Source organism: Lontra canadensis, unplaced genomic scaffold, assembly GCF_010015895.1.
Source record: "Lontra canadensis isolate GAN:19392208 unplaced genomic scaffold, GSC_riverotter_1.0 scaffold13, whole genome shotgun sequence".
In the NCBI taxonomy this organism is placed as follows: Eukaryota; Metazoa; Chordata; class Mammalia; order Carnivora; family Mustelidae; genus Lontra; species Lontra canadensis.
Window position 1 is genome coordinate 18,239,213 of NW_022631007.1, and position 15,678 is coordinate 18,254,890.

A 15,678-nucleotide genomic window follows, 5' to 3' on the forward strand; every position below is an offset into this window, starting at 1 on the left:
TGCCTATACACTGGGGCTCCCCTGTCAGAAGCTGATGAGTGTGGATCCCATGCCTGTGTAGGGGCTCCTGCTTCACAGGACAGGAAGGAGGCCCTTTGTGCTCCGGTAAGACGGCAGGGCGCTACTCCACCCGCCCTCCCCCGGACTGCCTGGCCCAGCATAGCCTGCTCTCTGACTCCTACCTCTCTTTACAAACATCTCAGCCTCCACCTCCCCGGGGAGACTGACAGCCCAGCTGAGGAAGCTGACCTTGACCTCCTCTTGCCTTCTGCAGCCTCTGCCCCAGGGCTAGAGGAGGTGGGGTGGAGAGAGTCACACCCTGACTCCTGGCCCTGTGCTCCAATGTAGCAGAGGGAGAGGAGGCCTGTGGGGTACACTGGTGGATGAGCCCTGTACCCTGCACACCTGTGTAGGGCTCTAAGCCCTGAGACAGAGACCCTGCTCCAGGGAGAGCCAGGCCTAGAATGTGCCCAGGCCCCTGAGAAGCCTGGACAGTGAAATGCGGGAGTGACCTGGGGGTAGGGCCTTTGTCAGGTGGACAGTGGAGAGGGTGGGCATCAGGCTAAAGCCTCAGAGCACACATGAAATCCTGGTGTGGAGGCCCCTGGAGGTCCACATAGAGCCCACACAGGGCCATGCAGCCTGTGTACGGCCATGTGGGGCCTGTGTCCCACCTCTCTGGAGTCTGTGTAGGGCTTTGCAGCCTCCTATCCTGTCTCTGCAGAGACAAACAAGTGCCCCTGTCTCTGCAGAGACAGATGAGTGCCAAGCAGAGCCCTGCAGAAATGGAGGCTCCTGCAGGGACCTCCCAGGGGCCTTTGTCTGCCAGTGCCCTGCAGGCTTCACTGGAGTCCACTGCGAGACAGGTAGGCGCTGTGCTTGGGTGGGTCCCCTGAGTGGCTGGGCCCTCACCCACATTCGTGATGCCCTGGACGCCCTGGACAAACCTGTTTTCAATAAGCGTAGACCCTGGGCCGCTCAGCGAGCAGAGGGAAATGGCTGGGCCCCTGGCCCAGCTGGACAGGCCCCCCAGGGGGAGGGACCCCGGGAAGGGACCTCCAAGGCTAAGGGGGATTTCCCCAGCAAACCACCCCCCCACACCCGGCATCTCTCCTTGGCACCTCTCCTCGATCCCCCTTCCCTTCTTCCCGCTATCCTCTCCTCCCTCCCCCAGACACCCCCTGGCAGCTCTGGCCAACTCTCTGGGTGTTCTCCAGAGGTGAATGGCTGCCACTCCAGCCCCTGCCAGCATGGAGGCCGGTGTGAGAACGGTGGCGGGGCCTACCTGTGCGTCTGCCCAGAGGGCTTCTTCGGCTACCACTGTGAGACAGGTAGGGAGGCAGAGGCCAAGCCCCAGCTCCTCCAGAGGCCCCTTACTCAGGCCTCTGCTGGGTCCCCTGATGCTAGCTACCCACCTCTTGCACCTGCCCCTCCAATGGCTCCACTTCACCCCAAGAGACAAGGCTGACTCCATGGCCAGCCTGGGTGGGCGGAGCTCGCTGCAGCCCCAGCATCCCAGTGCCCACCTCTCCTTACACCTGGGAATTCTCTGCCCATTTTCCTTCTTTATAGGACTTGCACCTCTCTGCAACTGTCTCTTCAACTTGCTGGTCTCAGCTCTCCTCCTAGGATGGGTGTGTAGTGTCCCAGGGGCAGGTCCTGTTCTAGCCCTGACGCTGGGCTGGGCTGGCAGCACTGCGCTGTGTGGCTGTGTGGGCTGTGCGAGGCTGCTGGGCTGGTGAAGTTTCTGCTGGGGGTCAGGTCTTAGGCCCAGGGACTGTGGTGCTGGTAGCCCCAGCATAAGCACCATGGGGGCCATTTGTGGCCAAGGAGTCTCACTGTACAAGCTTGGGGTGGGTAAATGCTCACCTGGAACACGGTTAGTGGCCATGACAGTGATAAGGGGGCTCCCACGGCTTCACTGGGAACCTGCGGGTCCTGGCCCTGGCCTGGGGAGCTCAGGTCCCCTCGATGCCCACAGCCCCAGTGCAGAGGGAGACTGCCCTGGCTGCCAGTTGCTCCCCAGAAGAGGCCAGCCCTGTGCTCATCCCACCCTGAGTCACCACCTACCAGGCTACCTTGGCTTGGGAGTAATGGTGGGATGACGTGCCCAGCCTCCCGGTGAGACCTCTGGCAAGCCCTGCATTTCCCCTCAGAGAGCAGCCCCTCCCTCACCTCTTCAGATTGCTTCCTATGATGGTTCCAGCCACATCTACCCCACAAACACACCCACACAGGAAGGACCTGTTGCCCCTAACAGCAAGGGTCCCGCTGGGGGAGCAGGTAAGGCCCCAGTGTTCACTGCTCCTTTCCTCTTCCCCAGTGAGTGACCCCTGCTTCTCCAGCCCTTGTGGGGGCCGCGGCTACTGCTTGGCCAGCAATGGGTCCCACAGCTGCACCTGCAAAGTGGGCTACACGGGCAAGGATTGTGCCAAAGGTGAGGTGGCAAGTGTGCCAGCGCAGTGGGTGGACCTCCCTCCTCCCTCAGAGGGCACAGACCCCTCAGGGGACAGGTCAAAGTTCTGAGCACCCCCAGGGCAAAGTGTCTAGGCAGTCGCTTAGTGGGCTCTGCCCAAGCAGCAAGAAGGGGTATAGAACTGCCCAGGAGCCATAAATACAGTCACAGGTACACACACATCTGAGACACACACACACACACCCCCTGCCATGGAGGGCAAAGGCAGTCACCTGCGCACACATTCATGAGGCCCTCCAGGAGGCACTGGCCAGAGACCAGGTGAAACGGCCCATTGTAGCAACAGGAGCGGGCTCCCCACCAGCAGTTGCCCACCTCCACCCCGGGGGGACAGGCCCGAGAGCCACCAGGTGAGACGCCTGGCTGGGGGCCGGGGTTTCTGTGGCTGACAGCTGACCACCCCTCCCTTGTTCTTGACGGAAACCCTGAAGAGCTCTTCCCACCAACGGCCCTCAAGGTGGAGCAAGTGGAAGAGAGCGGGGTCTCCATCTCCTGGCGTCCCCCTGAAGGTCAGGCCGCCAGGCAGATGCTCGATGGCTACGCAGTTACCTACACATCCTCAGACGGTGCCTACCGCCGCACAGACTTTGTGGACCGGAGCCGCTCCTCGCACCAGCTGCGCGCCCTTGCAGCCGGCAGAGCCTACAACATCTCTGTGTTCTCGGTCAAGCGCAATGCCAACAACAAGAATGACATCAGCAGGCCAGTGCTGCTGCTGACCCGCACACGTGAGTGCCCACATGGATGTGCCTGGGGCCACCAGGAGAGGCACACTGGCCAGGGCCCCAGAGCACCGTGGCTTAGGAGTGAGGCCATGGGAGAAGTTGGGGGGCTCCCCAAGAAGGCACCTGCCAGGGTCCAGCCCATGCTGGGGGGGTGCCAAAGGGACAAGCAAGGAGCCCAGGAGGTCACCCCAACATGCTGAGGGGAGAGATAGCAACTCTGAGGGGGTGGGGACAGAGCATATTGGTGGCAGTTCTAGAGAAGGGGGCTGCCAGGGCAGATGCCTCTGGGGGTACAGCTGCACAGGAGGGGGAAGCATAGTCTAGGGAGGCCTTGGGGGCCTTACCTGGCTCATCTGCTTCTGGGATCTACGGGGAGGGCCTGGTCCTCCACAGGGAGCAACCTATGCTAGGTGGAGGCCAGGTAGGCATGGGAGACTGTGGAAGGGGGTGCTGGAGGCTGGAGGAAGGACCATGGATGGGGCAGTGGTCCCCTGGGCAGCATGGAGGGTCCATGAGGGGAGTTGGTAGGGGTTCAGAGCATAGCCAACACACAGCGGCTCTGCTCCCACCACACCAGGTACTAGCACAGGTCACAGCAGGCAGGCAGGGCCATCCCCAAGAGCACTGTGAAGGCAGATAGCCAGGACCCACCAATGGGGACTCATGCCAGGAAAGGAGGGAGGCCAGGTTGCTCAGAGGCATGGACAGAAACCTCATGGAAGGAGGAAGGTGCCCGGGTATCACCTGCCAGCCCGAGCCAGACACTGACCCTGAGGACATTGAGGGCCAAGCAAGGGATGAGATGAGAGACTCAGGAGAGGTGTGTGATGGGAAGGCCAGCTAAGAGGCACTGAGAATGCACCTAGGCCAGCAGGAGGACCAGAGTGAGCCTGTGGGGCAGAGTGGGCTCAGCCTGAGCTTGGCTTTAGGAAGAAATGGCATCCCTATCCCTCCACCATCAGAGTGAGAGTGGGGTCTCGCCAGGAGACCAGGGTGGGCAGGAGGGATGCTGCCCACTGGACTGAGCACTGCGCTGCCAGGAAACAAGGGCTCCCCTCCTGGCTCCTGTGGTCTACCCAGACCCTTCCCCATAGTAGCCCAAGATTTCCCCAGCTCCTATCCTCGGTAGGCTGCAGCATCGCCCAAATATTCACTGTCAGTGCAACCAGAACAGCCAGGGGAAAGAAAAAGGAGGTCCCATGGTCCATGTGTCCCAAGGGCCCCACCCCACGGCCTCAAGACTGCAGTCCTCTGGTGAAGCTGCCTGCACCCCTACCCCAGGCTGGAGCCTATCCGGTTGACCCTAGTCCCTCTGTGGCTGAAGGCTGCAGCCAGCAAGCCCAGATGGGTCAGCGCCTCGCTTGGACCCCTCTCGGTGACCCCCCCACCCATCACACTTCCTGAGTCCTGTCTCACGGTCTCAAGCACCTGCCCTCCCCCAGAGTGAGGAGGTGCCACCATCAGCTAAGGGGCCTGTTGCCCCCCAGGACCCCGCCCAGTTGAGGGCCTCGAGGTCACCAATGTGACAGCCAGCACCATCTCAGTGCGGTGGGCTCTGCACAGGATCCGTCATGCCACTGTCAGTGGCGTCCGTGTGTCCATCCAGCATCCTGAGGCCCAGGAGGACCAATCCACTGATATGGACAAGAGTGTGGACAGGTTCACGTTTGGGTAAGAGCAGGGGGCCGGCCTTCCCTTCCCTCGGGGCTCTAGGACTTCCTTCCTTCTCCCTCTGTGCCCCTCCCCTGCCGTTCCCCACCTTCCCTGCCCACCTTGAGAAGCAGGGGTGTGTGTGCGCCTCCTGTGTTTCACAAGCACCTGTTCAGCCCTGACAAGCAGAGCCCCCCTTTGTTCTGGCCCTTAGTCCTGCCTCTCCCCGTCACAGGTGCTGCCAGACAGGTGTTTGAAAGTGCCCAACAAAGCAGGGACACTCTAAAACTTGGGGTTCATGCCTCCCACACAGATAATGAGACCAAGTCACCCAGAAAGTGGTACAGGGCTATCCTAGCCGGAGTCACACAGGCCCCTCTGAAAGGGAGACATAGGGCACCCCTACACTTGTCTTAAATTTTTATATTGTTCAAATTGTATGTTAGAACCTTAAAGTAAGCATGTAAACATCTTATGTTTACTTATTGCAAATACAACAAAACTACAAAGTAAATACAACTCACATGAACATCAGTCACTGAGACTGGCTGAGGATTGAAGTAAATGCTGGAATGGCCCCACAGTGAAGGCTCAGACTTCACAGCCTCGGCCCACTCGGGTTCGCCAGCCAGTGAGGCTTCTGACACCTGCTGGAGGGTGGTGCTGGAAGACAGGAGAGTGGGGGAGGGAGACTGGCTGGGGAATCTGTGCCTGCCAGTTGAGGAAACCCCCACCTAGTCAGCTGTGCCTCTGACCGCAGACGCCCAGGTCTGCTCTGTGGGGACTGCCCACTTCCAAGGACTGGTGTGACAAAAACGCACATGAGGCCCTGGTGACTGAGTCAGGGTCCCTAGGACCACCCATGACTCACTAGGGCCCCCCCCAAACTCAGCAGAGGCTGTGCTACCAGCTGGGATTCACAAGAGAGAAATAGTGCAACACACAGGAAGGGAGAAGTCGGTGGGCCGGGGTGAGCTTCCAGGGCCCTTCCCCATGGAGTCCCACAGGCCACCAGCAGGCATGATGATGTGTGAGGTGCTGTTTTCAGGGGAGCCTGTGAGAGACGCAGCACCCAGGGTTTTTATCGGGGGCTGGGCATGGGGCACCCCCACCTGTTGTCAATTCGGGGTACCCAGGAGGAAATGGGTGCTTAGTATGAACCACACTGCACAGAGCTGTGGGGGCAGCGAGGTCCTCTCATGCACGAGGATGCTGGGAACTCTGCCGGGAACTCCCGCCGAGGGCCCTGCAGGAGGGCAGTGAGGCCTGCTCCTTGACCCTCTTCTGCATAGTGATCTCCAAGTGCCCTTTTCTGGCCTCCCCTGCCTGAACACCGGCCTCTGCACCACAGCCATCCCAGGCAGGTGTGAGCCACTCTTGACCCTTGCCCTGTACTAGACAAGAGACAGATCAGGGAGTAGTTCCCATGTGAGGAACCCACAGGTCTCAGGCCACAAATCTGGTCATTCAGGAGGCCGCCTGCAGGATCACCCACAGCTAGGCCTGCCTGTGTGGAAGCAGTTACAGTCTGGCAGCGGAGCCTCTCCCTGCCCTCCCGCCCACAGGTCCCTGCTGCCAGGAAGAAGATACACCATCCAGGTAACTGCCCTCAGCGGGCTTGGGGAACAGGAGCCTCCCACTGAGAGCCTGGCCTCGACCCCACTGCACGTGTGGACTCGTGAGTACACAACCTCAGGTCTTGTGGGACCTTTGCAAGCTCTCACCTCCCTCCAGCCAAGTCCTACCAAAGTGGCCCTGGCACCCCATAGGTCCCTTCCACAGGTGCCAGGAAGGGCAGGCGTCCCAGGAAGCCCAACACCCAAAGGCTCCTGGGCGAAAGGCCAGAGGGCATGCAGATGATGTTCACAGTGTCCACTCTCTGGTCTTCAGGGTATCTGGTGGGGAGGAGGCCTGGCCCTCACCACCCCTCCCACCCCAACATGGAGGGGGGGCCAGTGTGTCATGTTGTCCACACCAGAGGGACCCGTGAACAAGGGGGGTGTGTGGTAAGGAGGAAAGATCTGGGCAGAGTCTAGGTTCCAGGTTCCAGGACAGCCCAGCTGGGGTAGGCACATGGACAGCCCATGGCGGGGTGGGGGAATGTGGTGAGGGCCAGCTCAAGTCCTGGCACTGACCCTGAGTGCTGGGACCCTGGCCCACTGCCTGCCTGCCTGGCCCCCTCCCACACCCCAGAGGAGGGTGCACATGGCCGGGCTTAGGCAATCAAAAGGAGAAGACGCTGATAGGCTGCGCAGGCCTGGGACCTCCGTGGCTTCTTCCCCACAGCATGCTGGGAAGTCTCTCAGGCAGAAGGAAGTGCTGCTGCAAACACCCCTCTACACTACCCTTTAGGACTGTAAGGTTGTCCATCATGACCACACAGGGCTTCCGGGAGAATTCAGCAGTCGTGTCAGATCTTTAAACTTGGTGGTGGCCCCTTTCACCTCCCTTCCCTGCTCCGTGCCTATCAGGGCCCCTGCCGCCAGCCAACCTGACAGCCACCAGAGTCACAGCCACCTCTGCCCATGTGGTCTGGGACATCCCCACTCCCAGTACCTTGCTGGAGGCGTATGTCATCAATGTGACCACCAGCCAGAGCACCAAGAGCCGCTACGTCCCCAACGGGAGGCTGACGTCCTACACGGTGCGGGACCTGCTGCCAGGACGGCGCTACCAGCTATCAGTGACCGCCGTGCAGAGCGCTGAGGGTGACCAACTGCACAGTGAGCCTGCTCACCTCTACATCATCACCTGTAAGTATGGCCCTGCCAGCAATGGTGGGGCAGGGATGGCACGCAGGCCAGGCCTTGCGGTCTCTTTAGGACTGACAGGGCCATGAAGGTGGCCCAGCCCCTCGTGCTCACTGTGGGCCCCCAGAACAGCAGGTTGGGCTGCCCTCCTTGGGGTGTGGCATCCTTGCCCAGGAGATAGCAGAGCCCCAGGACCTGCACGGGCGACACCATCCCAGGAACATCAGATAACCACAAAGCAGGACTGTGTTCACACGGGAGAATTTGGGGGTATGAAAATCAGTGGGGAAGGAAGAATTCACGGACAGTCAGTGCAGGGTCCATGCACTAGGAATTTGTAAACATAAGCATATCCCTTGTCCCCAGGGAGTGGCCTCACAGCCAGGCCTGACCCACAAGGAGCCTCTGGACAGAAAGATTGGAGAGAGGGTCAGAATGGGCATGGGGAGGGGTGGCCTGGGAGAGGTAGGAAGGGAGACCCACGTGGACACACAGAGGGAGGAAACAGCTGAGGAGCACAGAGCCTCAGGCCACACTAAGGATGTGGTCGCTCCCCAGCGCACTGGAGGCCCGTGGAGTCCTAGCAGGTCCTGCATGACCCTGTTGCCATGCTGGAGCCCGGAGAAGGTGCTGTAGGGAGAGGGTGCATCTAGACGGACGCTGCGGAGAGGGCAATGGGGTGAAACGAGTATGCAGGGAGGCAGATAGTGGCTGGGGCAATACAGAATTCCCAAGAGCAGACACACGGGCACCATGCAAGAGGGTCAGACCCTATGCAGCTGCAGCCATACCTGCCCAAGGGAGGGCTAGGGGCACAGTTAGGAGACAAGGACCCACAGAGAAGCCTAATCCTCACTCTCTGCATGTGGGGGTGTCCTGTCAGGTCCAAGTGGCTGGCCATGCCCTGCAGGTGGAGATCCTGGGCCTAGGGTGGGCTGGACGAACTGGCCCTCTGACTCCTGGGATGGGATGCAGTGGGTGGGCAGGGAGCAGGGCTTGGGCTTGCTAGAAAGCCACAAACCCGTGAGGTCCCACAAAGCCACCAAGAGGCCTCGGGGCCACACACACCGTCTCCAGTGCTCCCCTCTAAGAGGCCTGGCGGGACCAGCCTCATGCAGCCACCCACTCCTCCCACCCACCTGCAGCCTCGAGGGACGGCGCTGACAGACGCTGGCACAGGGAGGGACTGCATCCCCGAGTGCTCAGAAACAGACCCCCGCCCGCACGCCTGCCAGAGCTGCGCCTGCTCAGTGACCGCGACGCGCCTGAAACCCAGACCCCGGCCCCCAGGTGCAGCCTCGGCCATCCCCCCAGAGCGCGTGGCCCCAGGCACGCACTCTGTGGCGGTGACCCATGGTGACTCCCTTGGCAGGTTCTCAGAGCTGGTGGACGGCAGAGGGCGAGTGAGTGCCAAGTTTGGGGGCTCGCCTGGCAAATCGGTCACCGTGAGATCGCGTGAGTGCCTCGGCCAGCCTCAGGGGCCTCACTGCCACCTCCTCAGGCCCATGTCCCCAGCATGATGAGGGATGAGGGCCCTAACACTTGGGCTTAAAGACTACCCCAAGCACCGGATACCACCTCCAACAAGAACGCAGCAAAACGCAGGCCCTTGCAACTGCACAGGCTCACAGGGGCCATCCCGATATGGCGGAATGGTTTGAAGTGCAGGCTGCTGGCAGGGCTCAGGGTCAGGAGGAGGTTTGAGGCGCAGAAGCTGGGCTTGCCAAGCCGGGAGTCCCAGTGTAGCTTAGCGAGCGGGAAGCAAGAGAACGAAGTACCATCTAACTCCTTGCTACTCCAAGCGAGGTCCTCGGACCAGCAGCACCAGCCTCACCCAGGGGGCTTCTAGATGGGCAGGATCCCACCCAGAGCTGTGCAGTTGGAATCTGTGTTTAATAAGAAGCCAAGTGATTGGCCCGCATGTTACAGTCTACAGACTGCACCTCTCTGTCACATAAGAGACTGTGTCCCAGGTTCAGATCCTGCTCTACCTGAACTAATGGACCACCTGTGGCAGACCAGCAGGCCACTCTGCCTGGCCCTAGCACCACAGGGCATGAGCGCTGGGTTGAGATGGCCTGGCCCCTTCCCACATGGTTTAGCAGGAGGGGTTGGGCTAGAAGGTGTTCCCCAAGACTGTGGCACAGCAGGCCAGAGCTGCATGCCCAGGGGCTGCCCCTGCCCTCAAGGCCCTTAGGACCCTAGGCAGGGCAGCCCAGGCCTCATCCTCACCTGTAAACCAGGTCCTGTTCTCACGGAATTCCCTGGCACAGAACCTAATTACCAGTTTAGTGAGAATTCTCAACTAGCACAAACATTCCCAGGCCAGAGAAGAAAAGGGACAGTGATGAGCAGGTGTGGGCATCGCAGCCCCCGTGACCAGCAGAGAAGGAGCAGAAGGGCTCACCAGACATGATGACCAGGAAGAGGTGTCTAGGAAGCTGGGCAGACTGGGCTGTGACCCAGACACCCTCCTAAAGCCACAGAAGCAATCATAAAAAGCCCAAGCGTGCAGGCAGGGACCCCACAGAGAAGCTGACTTGCATTTAGGGTTGGCCAAGTGCAAGGTCTGAGGGTAGATGTAGAGGGAACAGGCACCACAGCCCCAAGAAGCAGGGGTGGAGGGAGCAGAGAGTGGAATTTGACCATAAGAAGGATAGCACAGCATCAGCCACCTGGAAGGATGGGGCCATTGGGTCAGATAGGACATTTCGCCCAGGCTCAGGCCACTAGTGACCTTCACCAAAGCAGCTCTGAGTTTCAGCAGGAGGGTTAGGGCTGGCCCCCACCTGGAGAAAAGTTATCCTGCTAAAGGCAGCTCTGGGGCCCAGGGGACTCTGCCCCAATGGTGGGCATTCAGCAGATGAATGCACCACACCGAGCCCTTACCACAGCAATCTCTATACCCCAAGGGAGAGAAGCAGCTCTAGAAGGCAGCCCAAGAACAATCCTGGGCATGAGGCAGCAAGCTGTGGGGTCAGCACACTGGAACATTCTGATTTCTCCTAGAACCCACGGCTCCGGTGCAGCTTGAAAACATGGAGGAGGAACCGAAGCAGGTGCCTGAGCAGGTCAGCCTGGCCCTCCAGCTTCCTGAACACCGCAGTGACAAGGATGGGGAAAGTAAGTCAGCAGGCGTGGACTTTCAGAGCTGACCATCCTAGGGGGGCCTTAAGGGCCGTAGGTGGGGGTGGGGGGGCACCCATAGTGAAGAAATGGCAGACTGAGAGCTGCCCAAGGAGCAACAAAGCTGGTCATTCTGGAAAGGGTGGGGTGAACCAGACGACGCTTTTACAGACAAGGAACAAGCCTGGAAAGCAGAGCCCCCCAGACTACCCAGATCTGCCTTGGAGGGACTGGCCCTCCATTGCAGAGATGGCCCCTCCTTCCCTCCACGTAAAGCTGAGCTCACCCCGTACCTCTCCACAGAGGAGATGTGCAGCAGATGTGCAGGTGGACATGGAGGGGCAACCACTGTGTGTGTTCCACACAGAGGGTGGCCGGGCAGACCCATGCTCAGCGTACAGGGCCAGCAGGGCCTTGCTGGGCACACGGGGCACGGGCCTGTCTGGGGAGACCCACCCCTGCAGGGTGCAGCAACACCCCTGCAGGACATTCTTACAGGGCATTTCCCCTTTGGGCATGTGTTCCTTACACCAACTCAGACTCTGGCTCTACCTTCCCTCCTTGCTCTAACCCTTGGGGCTCTGGCCCTCCAGGGACAGTTCTTCTAGGACCCAGTGGTTCAGACTCTGCTCGCGTAGCAACCAGACCACAGGGAAGGCAGGATACTTGCTAAGGGTGAGCCAAGTGCCCAGGATGTCCCATCTGAAGATACATGCCTCCTGCAGACCTGCCCCAGGCTACCCAAGGACAGAGGCATCAGGAGAACCTGCACTGGAGAGTGTGGTGGCAGACAGTGGCCCCAGCAAAGCCACAGCCAGCAGGCTCCCCTCGTGGTGCAAGGCCTGGAGTGGGGGCTGGCCCTGGCGAGCAGTAAGAGTCGGATGCAGCCAGGGAATGATTCTGTTAGTTAAGGTGGGGTTCAGAGTAAAGACACGCATGTTGCCATTGCCTCATAAGTGAGAAAAGCACATGTTTCATTGGACAGTTTGTGTTGTTAGCCCTCCCCAATATTGGACATTTCATTTCATAAAACTCAGGAACTAGTGGGATGTGAATGACCTCTCCTGGGTGCCTTCTGGAGGAGAGGTTCAAGGTGGTACCAGACTGGCCCCAGATGTCCCTGTAGTCTGCAGTGTTTGCTAACATAAGGGATGCAGGCTGACCAGGGGATGGGCAAAAGTGATTTTAGGTGATAAATAGGGGGAAAAAATCATTAACAGCCCCCAGGTGCACCCAGTGAATCATGGTTTTTTGTTCCTGTTACATCTGATATGGGTCCATGACAGCACCTTTTATTTAGTTTAGTAAGTTAGCATTTTTTTTTTTTTAGTAAGTTAGCTTTTGATAAGATAATGGCCTTTAGATCTGGAACCCATGAACTAGAACATGAGTAGGAACTCGTATCTTGCTGTTGTCCCCCTGTTTACCTCGAGCCTGGATTTCGTGTTTACGGTCCCTTTGCTCTGCTGTAGGGTGGGCAGTGAGGAAGAGGGCTCTCGCTACATATCCACGTGTGCCTGAACAACTGTAGGTTTCTTGTTACAAGGTGAGAGCCTGGCTGTTTACAGCTTCCCTGACCTGTGTTCTCACTGCATGTCTGCAGTGAAGCTGATCAGTGCTGCTGTGTGTGGACGCAGCTCGCTTATTCCCAACTGAGCATCTGGTCTGCCGGTAACCTCACCACGGCCTCGTCTGCTCAGCTCAGATGGTGTCTGGGCCACTCTGTTCTTCTTACATATGTCTTCTGGGACGTATGCAATACAGATACTAGGGAATAGGATGTATGAAAGCCCCAGTCACAAGAAGACACTAAATTGTTTTCTAAGTGGGGACATCAGTTGACAGTTGTCCAGCCATGATCAAGAGATGTGGTTAATCCAGTCTCTCCAGACCTGATCTTGATGGGTTTCCAGATCCTGCCAGCAGCATGGGTGTGAAGGGCGCCCTTTGGGGTCTGGATTTGTGTCTCTTGGATGCTGATACAATCAAGCATCTTTCATTCATATTGACCAAAGGCTCTGGGTCCACTGCTCTGATCCACTGTTTGGACTTCCTAGAGCCAACACCAGGGGTTTTGATGGCACTATGTTTAGGGAGGTTTGCCATCCCGCAGTGTCACCTGCTCTTGGTCTCCTATAAAAGTTTACAATCATCAAGTCCCATCAAAGTACTTATTGGTACTTTACATGGCCAAATGTTTGAGGCCCTATATGCCTGAAAATACTTAGTAGCTCTCACGTTTGAAGGGCAATTGGAGTGGGTATAAAATTCGAGGTTCAGAGGTCCTCTACCTTCAGTTCTTCGAACACTTCCCTTGTCATCTTCTGTCCGGTGTTGCTCTCCATGTGTGTCAGTCTTGCTCTTGTTTCCTTGTAGGGTATCTGCCTATTTTCTCTGGGAGCTATTAGACTTTTCTTTCTCATGGAAAGGAGGATCTCCAGAGAGCCCTAGACACCCAAAGAGCACAATTAACACTCTTGACTGGAGTTTTCTCATCAAGCAACTCCCAGGTTAAGGCTGGACCTTTGGTATGCCACAGCTCATGGTAGCTCATGGAGAGGAGGAGGGTTCCCAAGATTATATATAACCTGCCAACCATGGAGATCTGGAGTGGACACTAGGGCTAGTCAAATTCTTCCTGTTTTCCCCAATCCTCACCCCAAAAGGGCTTTGGAACTCTCCTGGTTTTATCCCCTGGACACCAGAGGCAGGTAGTTTCCATCCTTGGCCAACAGCAGGCAAGGGCAGAACTTAAACCTCTTTACTCTGTAACTTATTGTCACATAGGAGCCACCCACTGCCACCACTCCAGACTGCAGCCATATCCCTGTCTCCTACCCTGTTCAAAACAGCCATCTATGTTTTGTTTGTTTTTGTTTTTACTTTAATGGGCATGCATTTTATAACAAACTCAGACTTAGGGGGGCTGACTACACAGGGTGAGGCTATAGTGGGCAGTGCCCTGGGAGAAACCCCACTGCTGCAGGAACTGCAGGCTTCAGGCCTCAGCTGCCCATGAGTGGAACAAATTATCAGTCAGACTCTGAGCCTGGTGTCCCAGTTACAAAGGGTGAGGACTGCTGGCACAGGCTCACAGGTTCTAAATACCCCTGCACACTGCCATGTTCTGTAAGGTTGTCATAAAATATCTCTGGACAGTTGTTTATAGTGTCTAAATTCCATGTCCTATTTGACCCCCTATTGTCAAAACTTACTACAAAGCAATGGTAATCAGGTCAGTGAGAAACTGGCAGAAGGACAGACTTACGATAAATAGAATAGAATTGAGTCAAGAAATAAACCCATACATCTGTGGTCAACTGATCTCAACAAGGGGCCAAGACCATTCAGTGGAGGAAGGGAACACTGGATATCTACATGCAAAAGAAATGAAGTCAGGCCCCTACCTCACACCATATACAAAATAAACTCAAAACAGGTCAAACACCTAAATCTAACAACTAAAACTATAAAACTCTTAGGAAAAGACATGTGTAAATCTTCATGACCTTGAGTGTGGCAAAAGATTTTAGATATGATACCAAAAGCATGAGCAACAAAAGAGAAAAAAAAAAAGACACTGTTTAAAGTTTTTGTGCTTCAAAGGATGCCATCAGGGAGTGAGAAGGCAACCCAGAGAATGAGAGAAAATATCTGCAAATCATATACCTGAAAGACATTTGTATGTAAAATATGTAAGTAACTCATGTGACTGAATAAAAGGAAAATAACCCAATTAAGAAATAGGCAAAGTATCTGAACATTTGTTTCTCCAAGGATACACAAATGGCCAAGAAGCCCATGAAAAAGATGACTGACATCATCAGTCATCAGGGAAATGCTAATCAAGACCACAGTGAGATGCCACTTCACAGCAGCTAGGATGGCTCGAATGAAGAGATGCAGCGAGCACAGTGAGGATGTGTAGAAGCTAGAACTACAAACACTGCTGGTGGGAATGCAGAGCGGTACAACTGCTTTGGGGTAAACGAGAGTCTGGTCCTTCCTCAAAGAATTAAACACAGAGTTATCATATGACCCAGAAAATCCCTAGGTATATACTCCTAGGTATGTATATACCTAAGAGAAATGAAAACAGATGCCCACACAGGGACTTGTACATGAATTTTCATAATAGCATCATGCACCATTGCCAAAAGATGGAAACAACCAAAATGTCCTCCAACTAATGAATGGATAAACAAAACAAGTCTATCCACACAATGGACCATTATCCCACCATATGAAGTACTGACACAGGCTATAAGATAAGATGAACCTTGAAAACATCATAAGTAAAAGAAGCTAGTCACAAAGGACTCCATATGATTCCATTCTTATGGAAGTCCAGAATAGGGAAATCTACAGTGACAGGAAGTAGATCAGTGGTTGCTTGACACTGAGGGTGGGGGTGAGGGTACGGAGAGTGACAGCTAAAGGGTAGGCAGTTCCTTTCCAAAATGATAAAAACATTCCAAAATTGACTACTGTGATGGGTGTACATATCTTGAATATGTTAAGAACTTAAAATGGGTGAATTATATGGTATTTAAGTTCTATCTCAACAAAATGGTTTTTAAAATGTCATGTGTCAAAGGTATCCCCTTTGTATAGGAAAGTGGTGAAGGGAAATATAAATATACCTATATTCTTGTATTTAAAAGAAGTAAAACTAATAAAAAATGGTTATATGAGGAAGGAAAGAACAAGGAAGTAAAAGTATGGAGATGGATGCTAGACTTCTCTGAATGCATCTCTGTATTTTAGATTTTAAAACCAAGGAGAAAATTTTCCATGACACACATAAAAAGCAACACCTAAAAATTGAAAAGAAACTGCAATAAACTCAGTTCTCCTGTTGATGGCATAACCACACAGGAAAAAGGTATCTCAAGTGATTTTAAAAATAGCCTTCTAGTCATTCATTCCTAGAGGGATATATTCTAATAAC

At 55.8% G+C, this 15,678-nt stretch overlaps 1 protein-coding gene across 4 annotated transcripts in view; it reads left to right on the forward strand.

Annotated features, from left to right (window-relative positions):
- The window catches only part of SNED1 (sushi, nidogen and EGF like domains 1), an 89,894-nt gene that overhangs the window by 60,785 nt on the left and 13,431 nt on the right, over positions 1 to 15,678 (forward strand). For 2 of the 4 annotated variants that reach the window (XM_032857695.1, XM_032857696.1), the window contains exons 17-26: positions 753 to 866; positions 1,218 to 1,331; positions 2,324 to 2,437; positions 2,908 to 3,204; positions 4,689 to 4,872; positions 6,417 to 6,529; positions 7,323 to 7,604; positions 8,747 to 8,891; positions 8,974 to 9,056; positions 10,611 to 10,724. In XM_032857695.1, coding sequence (XP_032713586.1) covers positions 753 to 866; positions 1,218 to 1,331; positions 2,324 to 2,437; positions 2,908 to 3,204; positions 4,689 to 4,872; positions 6,417 to 6,529; positions 7,323 to 7,604; positions 8,747 to 8,891; positions 8,974 to 9,056; positions 10,611 to 10,724 — 1,560 coding nt within the window. Of the gene's footprint in view, positions 1 to 752; positions 867 to 1,217; positions 1,332 to 2,323; positions 2,438 to 2,907; positions 3,205 to 4,688; positions 4,873 to 6,416; positions 6,530 to 7,322; positions 7,605 to 8,746; positions 8,892 to 8,973; positions 9,057 to 9,810; positions 9,821 to 10,610; positions 10,725 to 11,947; positions 11,955 to 15,678 lie in introns of those variants that run through there. The other 2 variants (XM_032857697.1, XM_032857698.1) reach the window with 2 other exon arrangements.